Raw genomic sequence first — 15,197 nt, forward strand, 5'->3', positions numbered from 1 at the left:
CTACAAGGATGGAGATGGTTTAGTTTTATAAGTGAATACCTCAGTGGGCTTAGCCTGCAAGGATGGGGATGGTTTAGTTTTATAAGTGAATACCTCAGTGGGCTTAGCCTGCAAGGATGGAGATGGTTTAGTTTTATAAGTGAATACCTCAGTGGGCTTAGCCTGCAAGGATGGGGATGGTTTAGTTTTATAAGTGAATACCCCAGTGGGCTTAGCCTGCAAGGATGGGGATGGTTTAGTTTTATAAGTGAATACCTAAGTGGGCTTAGCCTGCAAGGATGGGGATGGTTTAGTTTTATAAGTGAATACCTCAGTGGGCTTAGCCTGCAAGGATGGGGATGGTTTAGTTTTATAAGTGAATACCTCAGTGGGCTTAGCCTGCAAGGATGGGGATGGTTTAGTTTTATAAGTGATTACTTCAGTGGGCTTAGCCTGCAAGGATGGGGATGGTTTAGTTTTATAAGTGAATACCTCAGTGGGCTTAGCCTGCAAGGATGGGCATGGTTTAGTTTTATAAGTGAATACCTCAGTGGGCTTAGCCTGCAAGGATGGAGATGGTTTAGTTTTATAAGTGAATACCTCAGTGGGCTTAGCCTGCAAGGATGGAGATGGTTTAGTTTTATAAGTGAATACCTCAGTGGGCTTTGCCTGCAAGGATGGAGATGGTTTAGTTTTATAAGTGAATACCTCAGTGGGCTTTGCCTGCAAGGATGGAGATGGTTTAGTTTTATAAGTGAATACCTCAGTGGGCTTAGCCTGCAAGGATGGGGATGGTTTAGTTTTATAAGTGAATACCTCAGTGGGCTTAGCCTGCAAGGATGGGGATGGTTTAGTTTTACAAGTGAATACCTCAGTGGGATTTGCCTGCAAGGATGGGGATGGTTTAGTTTTATAAGTGAATACCTCAGTGGGCTTAGCCGGCAAGGATGGGGATGGTTTAGTTTTATAAGTGAATACCTCAGTGGGCTTAGCCGGCAAGGATGGGGATGGTTTAGTTTCATAAGTGAATACCTCAGTGGGCTTAGCCTGCAAGGATGGGGATGGTTTAGTTTTATAAGTGTTTGGGTTGCTGACCTTTCTTGTATTTTGTGCTACTATCATGTTTGTTGTTGTAACAATCTTACCCCGTGCCCCTACTGGACATCTGTGAAAAAGAGCTTTATAGGTCATCGGATTCCTCCAACAGCATAAATAAATATTCTGAGTCTGATGTCTCGCAAGGCAGCGCGACCCTTCGTGTTGGATAATTAAGCGGACAATACGCCTCCTTCGCATACCTGTCCAGCCACGTAGAAAATTTAAAAAAATGTTGACACTTCCCGTCAAGCTCAAGGCCTATTTCAGTGGTGGTGCAGTGACACTGCACAAGCTGCATTGATGCCCATTTCACAGCCGTTAATATTTACAATAATTTACAGACTTTGCCAATCCACTGCTGGATGAAGACCTCACCAATGCCGTGTCGGTGATGGAGCTGGGCAGTGCGGGTTGGTGAATGGGTGGGGGACCAGACCCATTTGAGATTTCACTGGCTTACTGATGTTAGCCGTGGCCGGGAAAGGAACTCGGTTTGCCGGGCTCATAATCCAGGGTGCTAACCACGGCACCACCACTCTGCGATAGCGACGACAAGGCCGGTGTGGCGGATGCAAGTGCCCCCCGCTGCGTCTTACCTAAGCGTTTCCAAGATGAGGGCCCGGTACGGCCTCGGCTTGGATTCCTCCCCATCGCTGCCTTCCGCTGGTTTCCGTGGTGACGGAGGGGGGCTGCCGGTGAGCTCCGAGCCCCCGCTGTCGGAGCCCCGCACCCCTTCGTGGTGCAGCCCGTATAGGGGGATGTACACGAGAAACCTAAGAAACACAGGCGCTCACTACGAAACCCAAGAAACAGCATGGTGGATCAACGCTGTGCGTGCGCCGGGCTAACCCCACGCTTCCACACACGGGGCGAGGACGTGAGAGGCGGCCGCAGCGCCTTGGGGAGGCCTTCATTCAGCAGTGGATCGACCATGGCCGACGATGATGACATAAACCAATGCGGGTATCCGTCGGTTTCTGAACGTTCGGTTTGCGAAAAATTGCGTTTACGTAAATGACAAATTTGATTCACGAAATATAATTTCCGAAATTTCACTACGGCCACACGCCGTGAGATCATTGAACGAGAGCCATCCGGGAGGCTGCGTCGTCATCCATCGGCGACAGCGTCACACAGTATCTCTGCAGTGGCAGCAGTAATGCCTCCACATCACCCTGCCAGTCATTCCAACGTGCAGCAGGTCTTTTGGTGAGTTCGCTGACAAAGTTTCGTAATTTTTACTAAAAAATGTAATATTATTCACTCGTTTTAATATTCATGTTGTTTATTATTATTGTTGCGTTGTGAAACGTGATATAGGTGTATAGTTTTAGGTGATGAGTAGAGTCGGAATGACTGTCCGAAACACATCCCAATTTTTATGTATTAAATGGGAAAATCCGTTCTGATTGACGGAATTTCGTTTTTATTCTTTTCGCGTGTTTTTTTTAAGAATCGCATCCCTTTCGGAAATCAAGGGATACCTGCATGAAGATTAAATCTTCTGCTTAAGCCTCAAACCGACTTTGACAAAAGGCACTGCAGGTAAACGCTTAACAGACCAAGGGCCACACCACGTTTACCCACAACAGCCGCAAGTCGCCACACAGTAGCAGTGATGTCACCACGGTGTTTGTGCCAGACTAGGCGCTTGCTGCTGGCTGGTTACGGGGACAGACCCAGGTGTTATGGTTTGACTGACCGAGATGACACCCACAGCAGAGACAAAGATTCCCACCACCCCCCCCCCCCGTACAGCGCTATTCGCGAGCACCGACGAAGGCCAGTACGGCGCACGAGGGGGTGGGTGGCCAGCACTAAGCCCTGCGTCGCTCCTTTTGTCTCCACAGTGCTGATGTTTACACACTGCACCACGAAATCATTTGAGGCTGAGTCGACCAAGGGGAGGCCCAGGACCGGTTCAGATAATCGTCACAAACATTCACCACTGTTATTGGTCGGGTAGCCGGGTCGGTAGTGCAGAATTGCGAAGCAGTGCACCACCGCTCCGTACGCTCCACATGTTCGTGCGAAGCACTGCACCGCCGCTCACTCACGGATAGCAGAGGAAGAGCAGGTTGATGAACGAGTGGCTGCGGAAGAGGTTGATGAGCGCCCAGCACAGCGTCCACCCGGAGCCGGTGAGCAGCACGAGGCGAGCGAGCACCAGCGTGGCGTAGCGCCAGGCCGCGGGCGAGGGCCGTGCCTGCCACTGGCTCACCTGCAGGTGGCACAGCGGGTCGGCAGTCAGCCTCACTCTGTCGATGTGTTGTTCTTTCCTTAAACCACTCACGGAGTATCCCTAGCTTTCCCCAACTCCCCCTTCCCCCCCTCTCCCTTCCCCATCATTAACACACCATCACTCTTCCCAACTTCTCTACCCGTTCACTCACTCATCATCGCTTATTTCACACTTCACCGGATTCATGCACTGCCATGCTTCTCATCAAGTCATCTCATCATCACACTATTCTGCTGTACAAACAGTTAATTATTGGTGCAGCGCCTTAAGCAAGACGCTATATAAATTAAAGATAAAATAAGACCTCAACACTGGGACGCTCGTCCCCTAGTTGACGAAGAGAATGAATGCCCGTTTTGAGTTCTACCCACGGTGGGGGTGGCGACACTGCGCACACCGCTGGGAGGGAGGGGATGGGAGGGAGATTGGGAGGGAGGGGGAGGAGGAGGGGATGGGAGGGAGGGAGATTGGGAGGGAGGGGGAGGGAGGTCATCTTAATCATCTGGTAACTGCAAGCGAAAAAAAACTAAATCAAGAACGCTCTGCATGCGTGACGTCAATTGTTTGCGCTTGCTGGTTACTCTTGGAAACTACATTGTTTACGATAAATGAGCAGATAAAGGTCTTCCATATCGTTCTAGGTTACCATATGGATTTAAATTTTATCGTAGTTATTTTATATTGGCAGTTTCACACGTGATTATTCACCGATGACTCTCATGTATGATATAACTTCACACATTCATAAATCACCTCACGTACCCCCTCAGAACCACTGTAATACACAATGCTAGTGCAACGCTTCCACTATCACCCTTCCCCCTCCACCCGCGAACACCGCTTGGCTTTTTCACCGTCGAAACCCGAGGATCGGAACGCCCTCTCCAGTCCACGCACACAGCAGAGGACGAGGAGGAGTTCACTTTGACCTTTCCAGCATCTACCGCCGCCCTGCTGGGCCCATGGGGGGTGGTGGTGGGGGGCGTCTAGAATAGAGTTCTTATTTCCTCGCGCGAGCGTGATCGGTATTTGAACGCAAACGCACGATTAAATAAATTCTGTTGGCCAAGCCACATCGATCAGCGCCGTGAAGGAGTTGTACAAGCCCCATCACAGACAAGGCGCGGTGAGTCCTTCATCCAGAAGTGGATTTACTATTTTATTTTAGCAGGTAAAGCCCAGCAAGCTATTACCACTTTTTCAAAGGAGACCTTGCCACACACGATAACTCGTCGAAGTGGCTGTATCATCGCATGTGGGAATTTATAGCAGCGGCTAAATAGTCCGAACGCGCGTTTCTAAATGTGGGGGTAAAAAACTGGAGTAAAATGTACGCGACCACATGGAGAGAACACGCGGACTCAAACACACAACGGGCATCGTCAGGGTTGGGTCCGAACCCACGAACTTCTGTATATCCGGCGAGGGAGATAACATCTCCTCACAACCGTGGGCAGATTGACAAAGAGCCGTAACTTTTAATATTTACATACAGATACGTTTACGTAACGAGCTGTAACAGATACGTCGTTACGTAACGGCGCGGTTCGAACGTTCTCACGCGCCAGTTCGGTGGGGGGAGGGGGGGGGGGTCACCGCTCGTTACTAAACCTGAACCCGGATCACACCACCGACTTGGCGACCCGTGGAACCAGCGACTCCCATTGCGTAAGGCCGCAATCAGACGCCGACAAGCGGAAGGGCGAGTGTCGCTCGGAACCATTCGACGGCGGGTGACAGGCGACAGCCCTTGCCTCGGTGACGAGCGTCCACACGAGACGGCGGGAGAGCAGCACCCCGATGAACGCCACCAGGTGGTAGTCGATCTTGTGGAAGTTCTGCAGAGGAGGGAGGGGGGGGAGCGGAGCACACGCTCGTTACCAGCGGCCACGGAACACGAGCGACCCCGGCTCGCCACGCCCAAACAAGTGCGAGACAAACGCTCGTCACCCTCGGCGGCCCTGATGTCTGCAGTTGGAAATTCCACATTATTATGGAGGGAACCGTTACAGCCGTAGGAAAGTCCAAAAGTGGTGCTCATATTATCAACCGCCAAGGAAGGGTGGGGTGAGCTCAACTCCCGGCCTGGATTAGAACTTGGAGCCGTCGCTTGCGAATTGAGTACCAAATGCGACCTGGTTGGATTAGGGTTCGGTTAGCTAGCGGTGTACCACCTTGTGTCAGAGAACGGCACAAGAGCTACTTCATAGGGCCCTCCCTTAGGCCGGGTTTTTTTACACAGCTGCTGAGCAAAAGGCCCAGAGGCCCAAAACGTCAAGCAACCAGCAACAAACAGCACTGTTAAAGTTGCAACAGATAAGAGTGTTACACGTTTCTTGTATTTAGCAAGGAAATTATTACGAAAGCTTGGGAAAATATATGATGGGAGGGAATTCTCAAGTGGAGCAGTGCGAGGGAAGAAGCAGAGAGAGACATGCGGTGACCTGTAGTGTAGTGAGTGGCTGAGTGGGCGAATGGGCTAGTGGAGGAGAGGACGAGTGGGCGAGAGGGCGATTGGGCGAGAGGGCAAGTGGAGGAGAGGGTGAGTGGGGGAGAGGGCGAGTGGAGCAGAGGGCGAGTGAGGGAGAGGGCGAGTGGGCTAGTGGAGGAGAGGGCGATTGGGGGAGAGGGCGAGTAGGCAAGTGGGGGAGAGGGCGAGTAAGGGAGAGGGCGATTGGGCGAGTGGGGGAGTGGACAAGTGGGGGAGAGGGCGAGTGGGGGAGAGGACGAGTGGGGGAGAGGGCGAGTGGGGGAGAGGGCGAGTGGGGGAGAGGGCGAGTGGGGGAGAGGGCGAGTGGGGGAGAGGGCGAGTAGGGGAGAGGGCGAGTAGGCGAGTGGGGGAGAGGGCGAGTGGGGGAGAGGGCGAGTGGGGGAGAGGGCGAGTGGGTGAGTGGGGGAGAGGGCGAGTGGACGAGTGGGGGAGAGGGCGAGTGGGGGAGAGGGCGAGTAGGCGAGTGGGGGAGAGGGTGAGTGGGGGAGAGGGCGAGTGGGGGAGAGGGCGAGTGGGGGAGAGGGCGAGTAGGCGAGTAGGGGAGAGGGCGAGTGGACGAGTGGGGGAGAGGGCGAGTGGGGGAGAGGGCGAGTGGGCGAGTGGGGGAGAGGGCGAGTGGGCGAGTGGGGGAGAGGGCGAGTAGGCGAGTGGGGGAGAGGGCGAGTGGACGAGTGGGGGAGAGGGCGAGTGGGGGAGAGGGCGAGTGGGCGAGTGGGGGAGAGGACGAGTGGGGGAGAGGGCGAGTGGGGGAGAGGGCGAGTGGGGGAGAGGGCGAGTGGGGGAAAGGGCGAGTGGGGAAGAGGGCAAGTGGGGGAGAGGGCGAGTAGGCGAGTGGGGGAGAGGGCGAGTGGACGAGAGGGCGAGTGGGGGAGAGGGCGAGTGGGGGAGAGGGCGAGTGGGGGAGAGGGCGAGTGGGGGAGAGGGCGAGTGGGGGAGAGGGCGAGTGGGGGAGAGGGCGAGTGGACGATTGGGGGAGAGGGCGAGTGGGGGAGAGGGCGAGTAGGGGAGAGGGCGAGTGGACGAGTGGGGGAGAGGATGAGTGGGGGATAGGGCGATTGGGCGAGTGGGGGAGTGGACGAGTAAGGGAGAGGGCGAGTGGGGGAGAGGGCGAGTGGACAAGTGGGGGAGAGGGCGAGTGGGGGAGAGGGCGAGTAGGGGAGAGGGCGAGTGGACGAGTGGGGGATAGGGCGAGTGGGGGAGAGGGCGAGTAGGGGAGAGGGCGAGTGGGGGAGAGGGCGAGTAGGCGAGTGGGGGAGAGGGCTAGTGGGGGAGAGGGCTAGTGGGGGAGAGGGCGAGTGGGTGAGTGGGGGAGAGGGCGAGTGGGGGAAAGGGCGAGTGGGTGAGTGGGGGAGAGGGCGAGTGGGGGAGAGGGCGAGTAGGCGAGTGGGGGAGAGGGCGAGTGGGGGAGAGGGCGAGTTGGGGAGAGGGCGAGTGGGTGAGTGGGGGAGAGGGCGAGTGGGAGAGAGGGCGAGTAGGCGAGTGGGGGAGAGGGCGAGTGGGGGAGAGGGCAAGTGGGGGAGAGGGCGAGTAGGCGAGAGGGGGAGAGGGCGAGTGGGGGAGAGGGCGAGTAGGGGAGAGGGCGAGTAGGCGAGTGGGGGAGAGGGCGAGTGGGGGAGAGAGCGAGTGGGGGAGAGGGCGAGTGGACGAGTGGGGGAGAGGGCGAGTAGGCGAGTGGGGGAGAGGGCGAGCAGGCGAGTGGGGGAGAGGGCGAGTGGGGAAGAGGGCGAGTGGACGAGTGGGGGAGAGGGCGAGTGGGGGAGAGGGCGAGTAGGGGAGAGGGCGAGTGGACGAGTGGGGGAGAGGACGAGTGGGGGATAGGGCGATTGGGCGAGTGGGGGAGTGGACGAGTGGGGGAGTGGACGAGTGGGGGAGAGGGCGAGTGGAGGAGAGGGCGAGTAAGGGAGAGGGCGAGTGGGGGAGAGGGCGAGTGGGGGAGAGGGCGAGTGGGGGAGAGGGCGAGTGGACGAGTGGGCGAGAGGGCGAGTGGGGGAGAGGGCGAGTAGGGGAGAGGGCGAGTAGGGGAGAGGGCGAGTGGACGAGTGGGGGACAGGGCGAGTGGGGGAGAGGGCGAGTGGGGGAGAGGGCGAGTGGGGGAGAGGGCGAGTGGGTGAGTGGGGGAGAGGGCGAGTGGGGGAGAGGGCGAGTGGGGGAGAGCGCGAGTGGGTGAGTGGGGGAGAGGGCGAGTGGGGGAGAGGGCGAGCAGGCGAGTGGGGGAGAGGGCGAGTAGGCGAGTGGGGGAGAGGGCGAGTGGACGACAGGGCGAGTGGGGGAGAGGGCGAGTAAGGGAGAGGGCGATTTGGCGAGTGGGGAAGTGGACGAGTGGGGGAGAGGGCGAGAGGGCGAGTGGGTGAGTTGGGGAGAGGACGAGTGGGGGAGAGGGTGAGTGGGGGAGAGGGCGAGTGGGGGAGAGGGCGAGTGGGGGAGAGGGCGAGTGGGGGAGAGGGCGAGTAGGAGAGAGGGCGAGTGGACGAGTGGGGGAAAGGACGAGTGGGGGATAGGGCGATTGGGCGAGTGGGAGAGTGGACGAGTGGGGGAGTGGACGAGTGGGGGAGAGGGCGAGTGGGGGAGAGGGCGAGTAAGGGAGAGGGCGAGTGGGGGAGAGGGCGAGTGGGGTGAGGGGGAGAGGGCGAGTGGGGGAGTGGGCGAGTAGGGGAGAGGGCGAGTGGACGAGTGGGGGATAGGGCGAGTGGGGGAGAGGGCGAGTAGGGGAGAGGGCGAGTGGGGGAGAGGGCGAGTAGGCGAGTGGGGGAGAGGACGAGTGGGGGAGAGGGCGAGTGGGGGAGAGGGCGAGTGGGTGAGTGGGGGAGAGGGCGAGTGGGGGAGAGGGCGAGTGGGGGAGAGGGCGAGTGGGGGAGAGGGCGAGTGGGTGAGTGGGGGAGAGGGCGAGTGGGGGAGAGGACGAGTGGGGGAGAGGGCGAGTGGGGGAGAGGACGAGTGGGGGAGAGGGCGAGTAGGCGAGTGGGGGAGAGGGCGAGTGGGGGAGAGAGCGAGTGGGGGAGAGGGCGAGTGGGTGAGTCGGGGAGAGGGCGAGTGGATGAGTGGGGGAGAGGGCGAGTAGGCGAGTGGGGGAGAGGGCGAGCAGGCGAGTGGGAGAGAGGGCGAGTGGGGGAGAGGGCGAGTAGGCGAGTGGGGGAGAGGGCGAGCAGGCGAGTGGGGGAGAGGGCGAGTGGGGGAGAGGGCGAGTAGGCGAGTGGGGTAGAGGGTGAGTGGACGACAGGGCGAGTGGGGGAGAGGGCGAGTAAGGGAGAGGGCGATTTGGCGAGTGGCGAAGTGGACGAGTGGGGGAGAGGGCGAGAGGGCGAGTGGGTGAGTGGGGGAGAGGGCGAGTGGGGGAGAGGGCGAGTGGACGAGAGGACGAGTGGGGGAGAGGGCAAGTGGACGAGTGGGGGAGAGGGCGAGTGGGGGAGAGGGCGAGTAGGCGAATGGACGAGAGGGCGAGTGGGGGAGCGGGCGAGTGGGGGAGAGGGCGAGTGGGGGAGAGGGCGAGTGGCGGAGAGGGCGAGTGGGGGAGAGGGCGAGTGGGGGAGAGGACGAGTGGGGGAGAGGGTGAGTGGGGGAGAGGGCGAGTGGACGAGTGGGGGAGAGGGCGAGTGGGTGAGTGGGTGAGTGGGTGAGTGGGGGAGGGGGTGAGTGGGCGAGTGAGTTGTTGTGACCAATGGTTGAACACAGGCTGGATGAGACGAAGCAGTCAGTGTCTGGTAGACCAAGTCGACAACCCTGGTGGAGGAATGAAGGAGTCAAGGAGTTCACGAGAGAACAGCAACCACGGTGGTGGTAGTAGCAGTGACAGAGGAGCGACAAGAAGGTGAGCGGCTGCCGACGGGAGGGGGGGGTAGGCGGGGTGACCGGAGTCAGCCTGCGAGTGACGAATCTTCAACCACCCCGACTGCTTCACTCTCAATTCTATCCAGCGTAGTGAGGTAGGAACTGGGTGCTCCGCCCCTGATGTGACAGCAGCAGGATTCCAATGTGCACTTCGTGCAGGAGTAATAATCTAATCGTTTGGAATTAGAAGACTATGGCAAAGAACGCGAGCACGCACACGCACGCACGCACACGCACGCACGCACGCACACACAGCCAACATCAGTGACGATTATCTGAACCGGTTTTGGGCCTGCCCTCAAATGAGTACATGGTGTGGTGTGTAAACATCACCACTATGGAGACGTAAGGCAGCAGGACATGGTGTTGGCCATCCATCCCTTTGGCCTTCATAGGTGCTACTCACAGCACTTGCCCCAACAGTCTGTTCAGGCTATACGGGGCGGGGGGGATCTTTGTCTTTGTAATGCACCCCCGGCGTAGGCGAGCTCGCATGGCTCTGCCGCCAAGCGTCCGTGGCGAGACGGACCGGCGCTGCCGGTGCTGCCGGTGCTGCCGGCCAGGCCACGCGGTCCCCAGCCGCCCGCCCGGCTCACCAGCGAGGTGTGAGAAGGCGGCCCCTCGGGTGGGTACCACCACACCGTCTTGTACAGGTTCACGTAGTGCATGCACAGCGCCAGCAACAGGTACGCCAGCAGCAGCGCCTCGAAGACGAGCCCGCTGTCCAGTGCCACATCCGGCACGTGCGCGTGCTTGATTTGGTACGGCCCGCTCGCCGCGGCAAGTGGGGGGCTATTCAGCCCCGAGGCCGTACCATTCCTACCACGGGGGAGGGGGGAGAAGCAGATTCATTTTAGTCACCAGGGGATGTGATGATTCATCGATGGGTATCGAGTATTAAACTCGCGATACGCAGAATATTTTGATGTTTCACCTTGGAAATCACTTGAGATGGGAAATTTTGTTTGCAAGGGAGTCCAGGGTGTGTCGATTGATAAGCAACAACAAAACGTGGTCACACGTGTATGCATACATAAATGCATACATACACACACACTGCAGGAGCAAGTGCTGGTTGCAGGATTACGAGACGGTCTTTGGGTTGCATGGCGAGAAAAGCACTGTGTCTTTACATTTCCCTTCTACCCCTGTGCGGGCGTTAGAATTCCACGGTCCGTGTTTCTCTCAAACTCCGTCTCCTCCGCCGCCACCGCGTTTTACTTGGCGTCAGCGATCAATGTTGATTCCGAATCAATTTGCGCGTGTTCTGTGTTTACTGCACTTTTTTTTTTAGCTTCACGGTTTTTTGGTGACCGTCCCTTTTAGCATCCCCTTTCAGCGAGCAGGGCTTGCGTTTGTTAACTTGGGTTTCCTGATGGCTGCTGTGGCCGGGAAATCACTTCCACGGCGAGTACTGTACGCCACCAGTACAGTGCACCATGCAGTGCCGTGGGTTTACTTACCGAAGAATAAATGCGTAGAAATCAATTTACATTCACGTTCAGACGTGTTTGCATTGCTAGTTGGCACGTATAGGGTGGTTGGCAATATGCTACGTCGTACAGTTTGAGCCTAAAGGATCATTGCCGCGGGACTCGGGATTTCTCATCATTGTTGAGTGTCTCACGGCCGTGCGATTAATTCTAAGTGTTGTTGTAAATCACACGCTCAGCCCCGTTTGTTGCAGTGTCTCACTGGCAGCTGCAGCCTCTATGAGAAACCAAAAACGACACGAAACTATTTTTTATTTTACCAGGTAAGGCCCGATGAGCTGCTTTGTAGTAGCGAATTTTCAGAAGCGACCACCTGGCTATCACAAACGATACTCTTTGGTTCTTTCGGTAAAGCTCAACGAAGTGGCTTGTCATCACGTGGACATTTATAGTAGCAGCCAATTTAAGCGCACTTTGATTATAAATGTGGAGAATCCACGTGACCAAGGGGAGAGAGAGAGACACACAAACTCCAAATATACAGAAGACATCAGGGTTGGGAAAAAAACCCCGACCTCCTGTATACCAGGCGAGGTAGTCAACATATCGGAACCTTCAAGCGGGGAAACTCGTCCCAACTGGCCTAGGTTACTATTATTATTTAATTCACCATGAGGGAAGGGGGTGTTCACTAAGTCGTGAACATTAGTCTCCTATTGCTGCTATCTAAACTCATTTAATAAAACCCAAACCATCCCCCTCTTTTCAAAAATAATAGACTTGCCCTTGCCTGCTGCTGCTGCGTGACAGGTAAATATTTATATGCCTAGGTTTCTCTCGGATTCTTGGCGTTCTGCTTCAATTTTGGGTTCCACCCCAAGATGTTTCGATAGGAGGAGGAGGAGTGGGGGGTCTCACCCATTAGTTTGGGGTTGACACGCACGCTGCATAGGTTATCATTGGGTGCAGCAGCTTGCCGGACCAACACTACCCCCTACGAGTTCTGGCGAGTTGGCCTTTTCCTGTAAATGTACCCAACGGTGTGCACCGCTGTGTCCACACGGAACGCCGCGGCAGCTGCGGATTGCCGTGCGAGGCGAGTTGTCATCGGGGACGTCAAAGGAGCCGTGACCGGCGGCCGAGTGCGGTGCGTCTGGCAAACGGCCCTCAACTCACGGCGGATGTGAAGAGAGAAATGCGCCGTTGTACGATCAACGAAAAAACTGAACGCGTTCGCCAGTAACCCTGCGGCCTTAAGTGGAAAAACATATCAAGGGCAACATTTCGGGCAATGTTTTTGATGAAGGCCCACGACACGAAACGTCCACTATTATAGATTTGTTTACTGTTTTTTAGGCCGCAGTGCTACTGACGAATGAGTTGAGTTTTTTTTGTTGCACAATTAGTCACGTGACAACGAAAGCAGGGGAGCGAGCGCCGGTCGATTGGGGGGGGGGGCGGTACCTGCCGGAGCCCCCCACTCCTCCCTGCGCAGGAAGGGGCACGCGGGGGTACTGCTGCCGGGCTGGGCCCCTGCGGCCCCCCGCCATCCCGGGGACCGCTCCACGTGTTACCCAGTCGCCCGCTGTGTCTGCAAGCCACGGGGGTGTCGCACGCAACGCACGCAGCACACAACACATATACACAGCACATACGCAACAACACAACACACACAAACACAACACACACGAAACACAACACACACGCAGCACACACGCAGCACACACGCAACACATGCACAACACAATACAGACGCAACGCACATACGTACAACACACAACACACGTAACACACACAAACACAGGCAACACACGCGCAACACACATGCCACACACACCCAGCGCACAAAACACACACAACACACATATAACACACGCAAAACAACACACAACACGCACAAAACACACACAACACACACGCAACATACAGAACACACACGAAACGCACAACACACACGCACAATACACACACGCAACACACACACACAACGCAGACAATACATTACACGCAACACATACATGCAACACACATGTAAATATCCATCATTTCCCCAAGGAGTGCATTGTGGTGACTAGGATGGGAAGTGAGCATTCAGACACGAATAGAGACACAGCAACATGCAGTGCACAGATGCGTGCACAGGACCTACAAAACTAAACTATTTTTAGTTTCACCAGGTAATGCCCATGCCCACTGGGCTACGTAGCTGTTTTTCACAAGCGACCTGGCCACAAATGATAGCTCAAAGAAGTGGCTTAACATCACGTGGAAGTGTATAGCAGCCAAATACTCGAAACGGAAGCCCCTGAGAAAAATCCACGCGACCACCGGGCGTCAGGGTCGGGAATGGAAGCCACGACGTCGAGTATACAAGGCGAGGTAGTAAACATCTCCTAGCCACCGTGGCGACCGAGGTGTCCACACACACCCTCGTGAGTCTTCTACAGCTACCGCCATGGTTACTGTTCCCATGAACTTCACTCAATGGTTCCACCACCACCAATGTTGAGGTCAAGCAGACTGTTTCAACTCATTCATCCTGTGTTCAACCACCACACTGCAGGATACAACAACACACACTCACCCACACACTCACTCACTCACCACACTACAGGACACAACACCCACTCACCCACACACTCACTCACTCACCACACTACAGGACACAACACTCACACACCCACTCACTCACTACACTACAGGACACAACACCCACTCACCCACCTAATCACCCACCTACTCACCCACCCACTCACCCACCCACTCAACCACCCACTCAACCACCCACTCACCACACTGCAGGATACAACACCCACTCACCTATATACTCACCCATCTACTCACCCACCAACACACTCACCCACATACTCACCACACTATAGGACACAACACACCCACTCACCCACCTACTCACCCACCAACACACTCACCCACCCACTCACCACACTACAGGACACAACAACACCCACTCACCCATCTACTCACCCACCTACTCACTCACCCACATACTCACTTAACACACTGCTGGACACAACACCCACTCACCCACCTACTCACCCACTCACCACACTGCTGGGTACAACAACACTCACACACTCACCACACTGCACGTCACCACAACTTGTATTTTATTTTTCCCTCCCATTGCTCCACTTTGTAATTCCCTTTCCCCAAGCTCTTGCGAATAACCTCGTTCAATCCAATAAACGTGTTCAACTCTTACACATGGCAACTTTGACAGTGCTGTTCTATGATTGCAGGATGTTTACAACGCGTGTCTATGTACATTTACAGTACTGTCAATTTACACGTGTGGACATTTAAATGTGTGACTGTACACGTGCGTCCGTATACATGTACATAGACACGTGTACACGTGTATGTGTTTATGTATACATGTGTCCGTATACATGTACACATGTGTACGTACACGTGTCTATGTACACATGTGTACGTGTACGTGTCTATGTACACATGTGTCCGTACACGTGTATGTGCATACGTGTCGTATGCGGCGGGGTGCGGGTGTGTAGTAGCTAGCGCGCACTGCGCTACTAACCCTGCGACCCGAGCCGGATGCCCGCTCAGGGCTAACAACACGAGTGAACCGATCTTGGGCCTGCCCTAGGTCGCCTCAGCCTCAAAAAGAGCACGCGGTGCGGTGTGCGGAGTAAACATCGCCACTAGGGAGCCACAAGGCGACCGGGCGCGGTGCTTGACCACCACCCACCCCCACCTCGTCTGCCACACTGCCGGCAGCGTTCCTCGCTGCTGCTGCTGCTCGCTCACAGCACCTTGCCCCAACAGTGTGTCACAGGCGGCACGGCTGGGGGCTCTGTGTCTGTGTGTACCCGTCTCGCCGTGGCGGTGGTGGTGGTGGTTGGGCGCATAGGAGGATGAGGTCCCAGGCACCCGAGTTCGACACCGGATCCCTGCGCGGCGCTCGTCAGTGGCAACTCGCCGCGCACTGCGGCGGTGCCGGCTGCCCGCCGAGTCGCACGGAGTCGCACGGAGTAGCGATCAGTGGCGATGAGTCGCACGGAGTCGCCGTCGCCTTCCCCACAACGACTCTTGCTACTGTACGAGACGCGTGGCGAGCGGCGCCGTGACGTCACCGCGCAAACGCCGC

The 15,197-nt window shown here is 56.5% G+C and overlaps 1 protein-coding gene across 1 annotated transcript in view; it reads right to left on the reverse strand.

Moving 5' to 3' along the window:
- Positions 1–15,197, reverse strand: part of TMEM39A (transmembrane protein 39A) — a 30,759-nt gene extending 15,562 nt beyond the window's left edge. The window contains exons 1-6 of the mRNA XM_032972766.2: positions 14,920–15,197; positions 12,533–12,659; positions 10,232–10,454; positions 5,074–5,157; positions 3,135–3,298; positions 1,674–1,850 (exon numbers count right to left, since the gene is read on the reverse strand). Coding sequence (XP_032828657.2) covers positions 1,674–1,850; positions 3,135–3,298; positions 5,074–5,157; positions 10,232–10,454; positions 12,533–12,618 — 734 coding nt within the window. The 5' untranslated portion in view covers positions 12,619–12,659; positions 14,920–15,197. The remainder of the gene's footprint in view (positions 1–1,673; positions 1,851–3,134; positions 3,299–5,073; positions 5,158–10,231; positions 10,455–12,532; positions 12,660–14,919) is intronic.

Source organism: Petromyzon marinus, chromosome 49 (assembly GCF_048934315.1).
Source record: "Petromyzon marinus isolate PM22_M1 ecotype Great Lakes invasive population chromosome 49, UKy_Petmar_22M1.pri1.0, whole genome shotgun sequence".
In the NCBI taxonomy this organism is placed as follows: domain Eukaryota; kingdom Metazoa; phylum Chordata; class Hyperoartia; order Petromyzontiformes; family Petromyzontidae; genus Petromyzon; species Petromyzon marinus.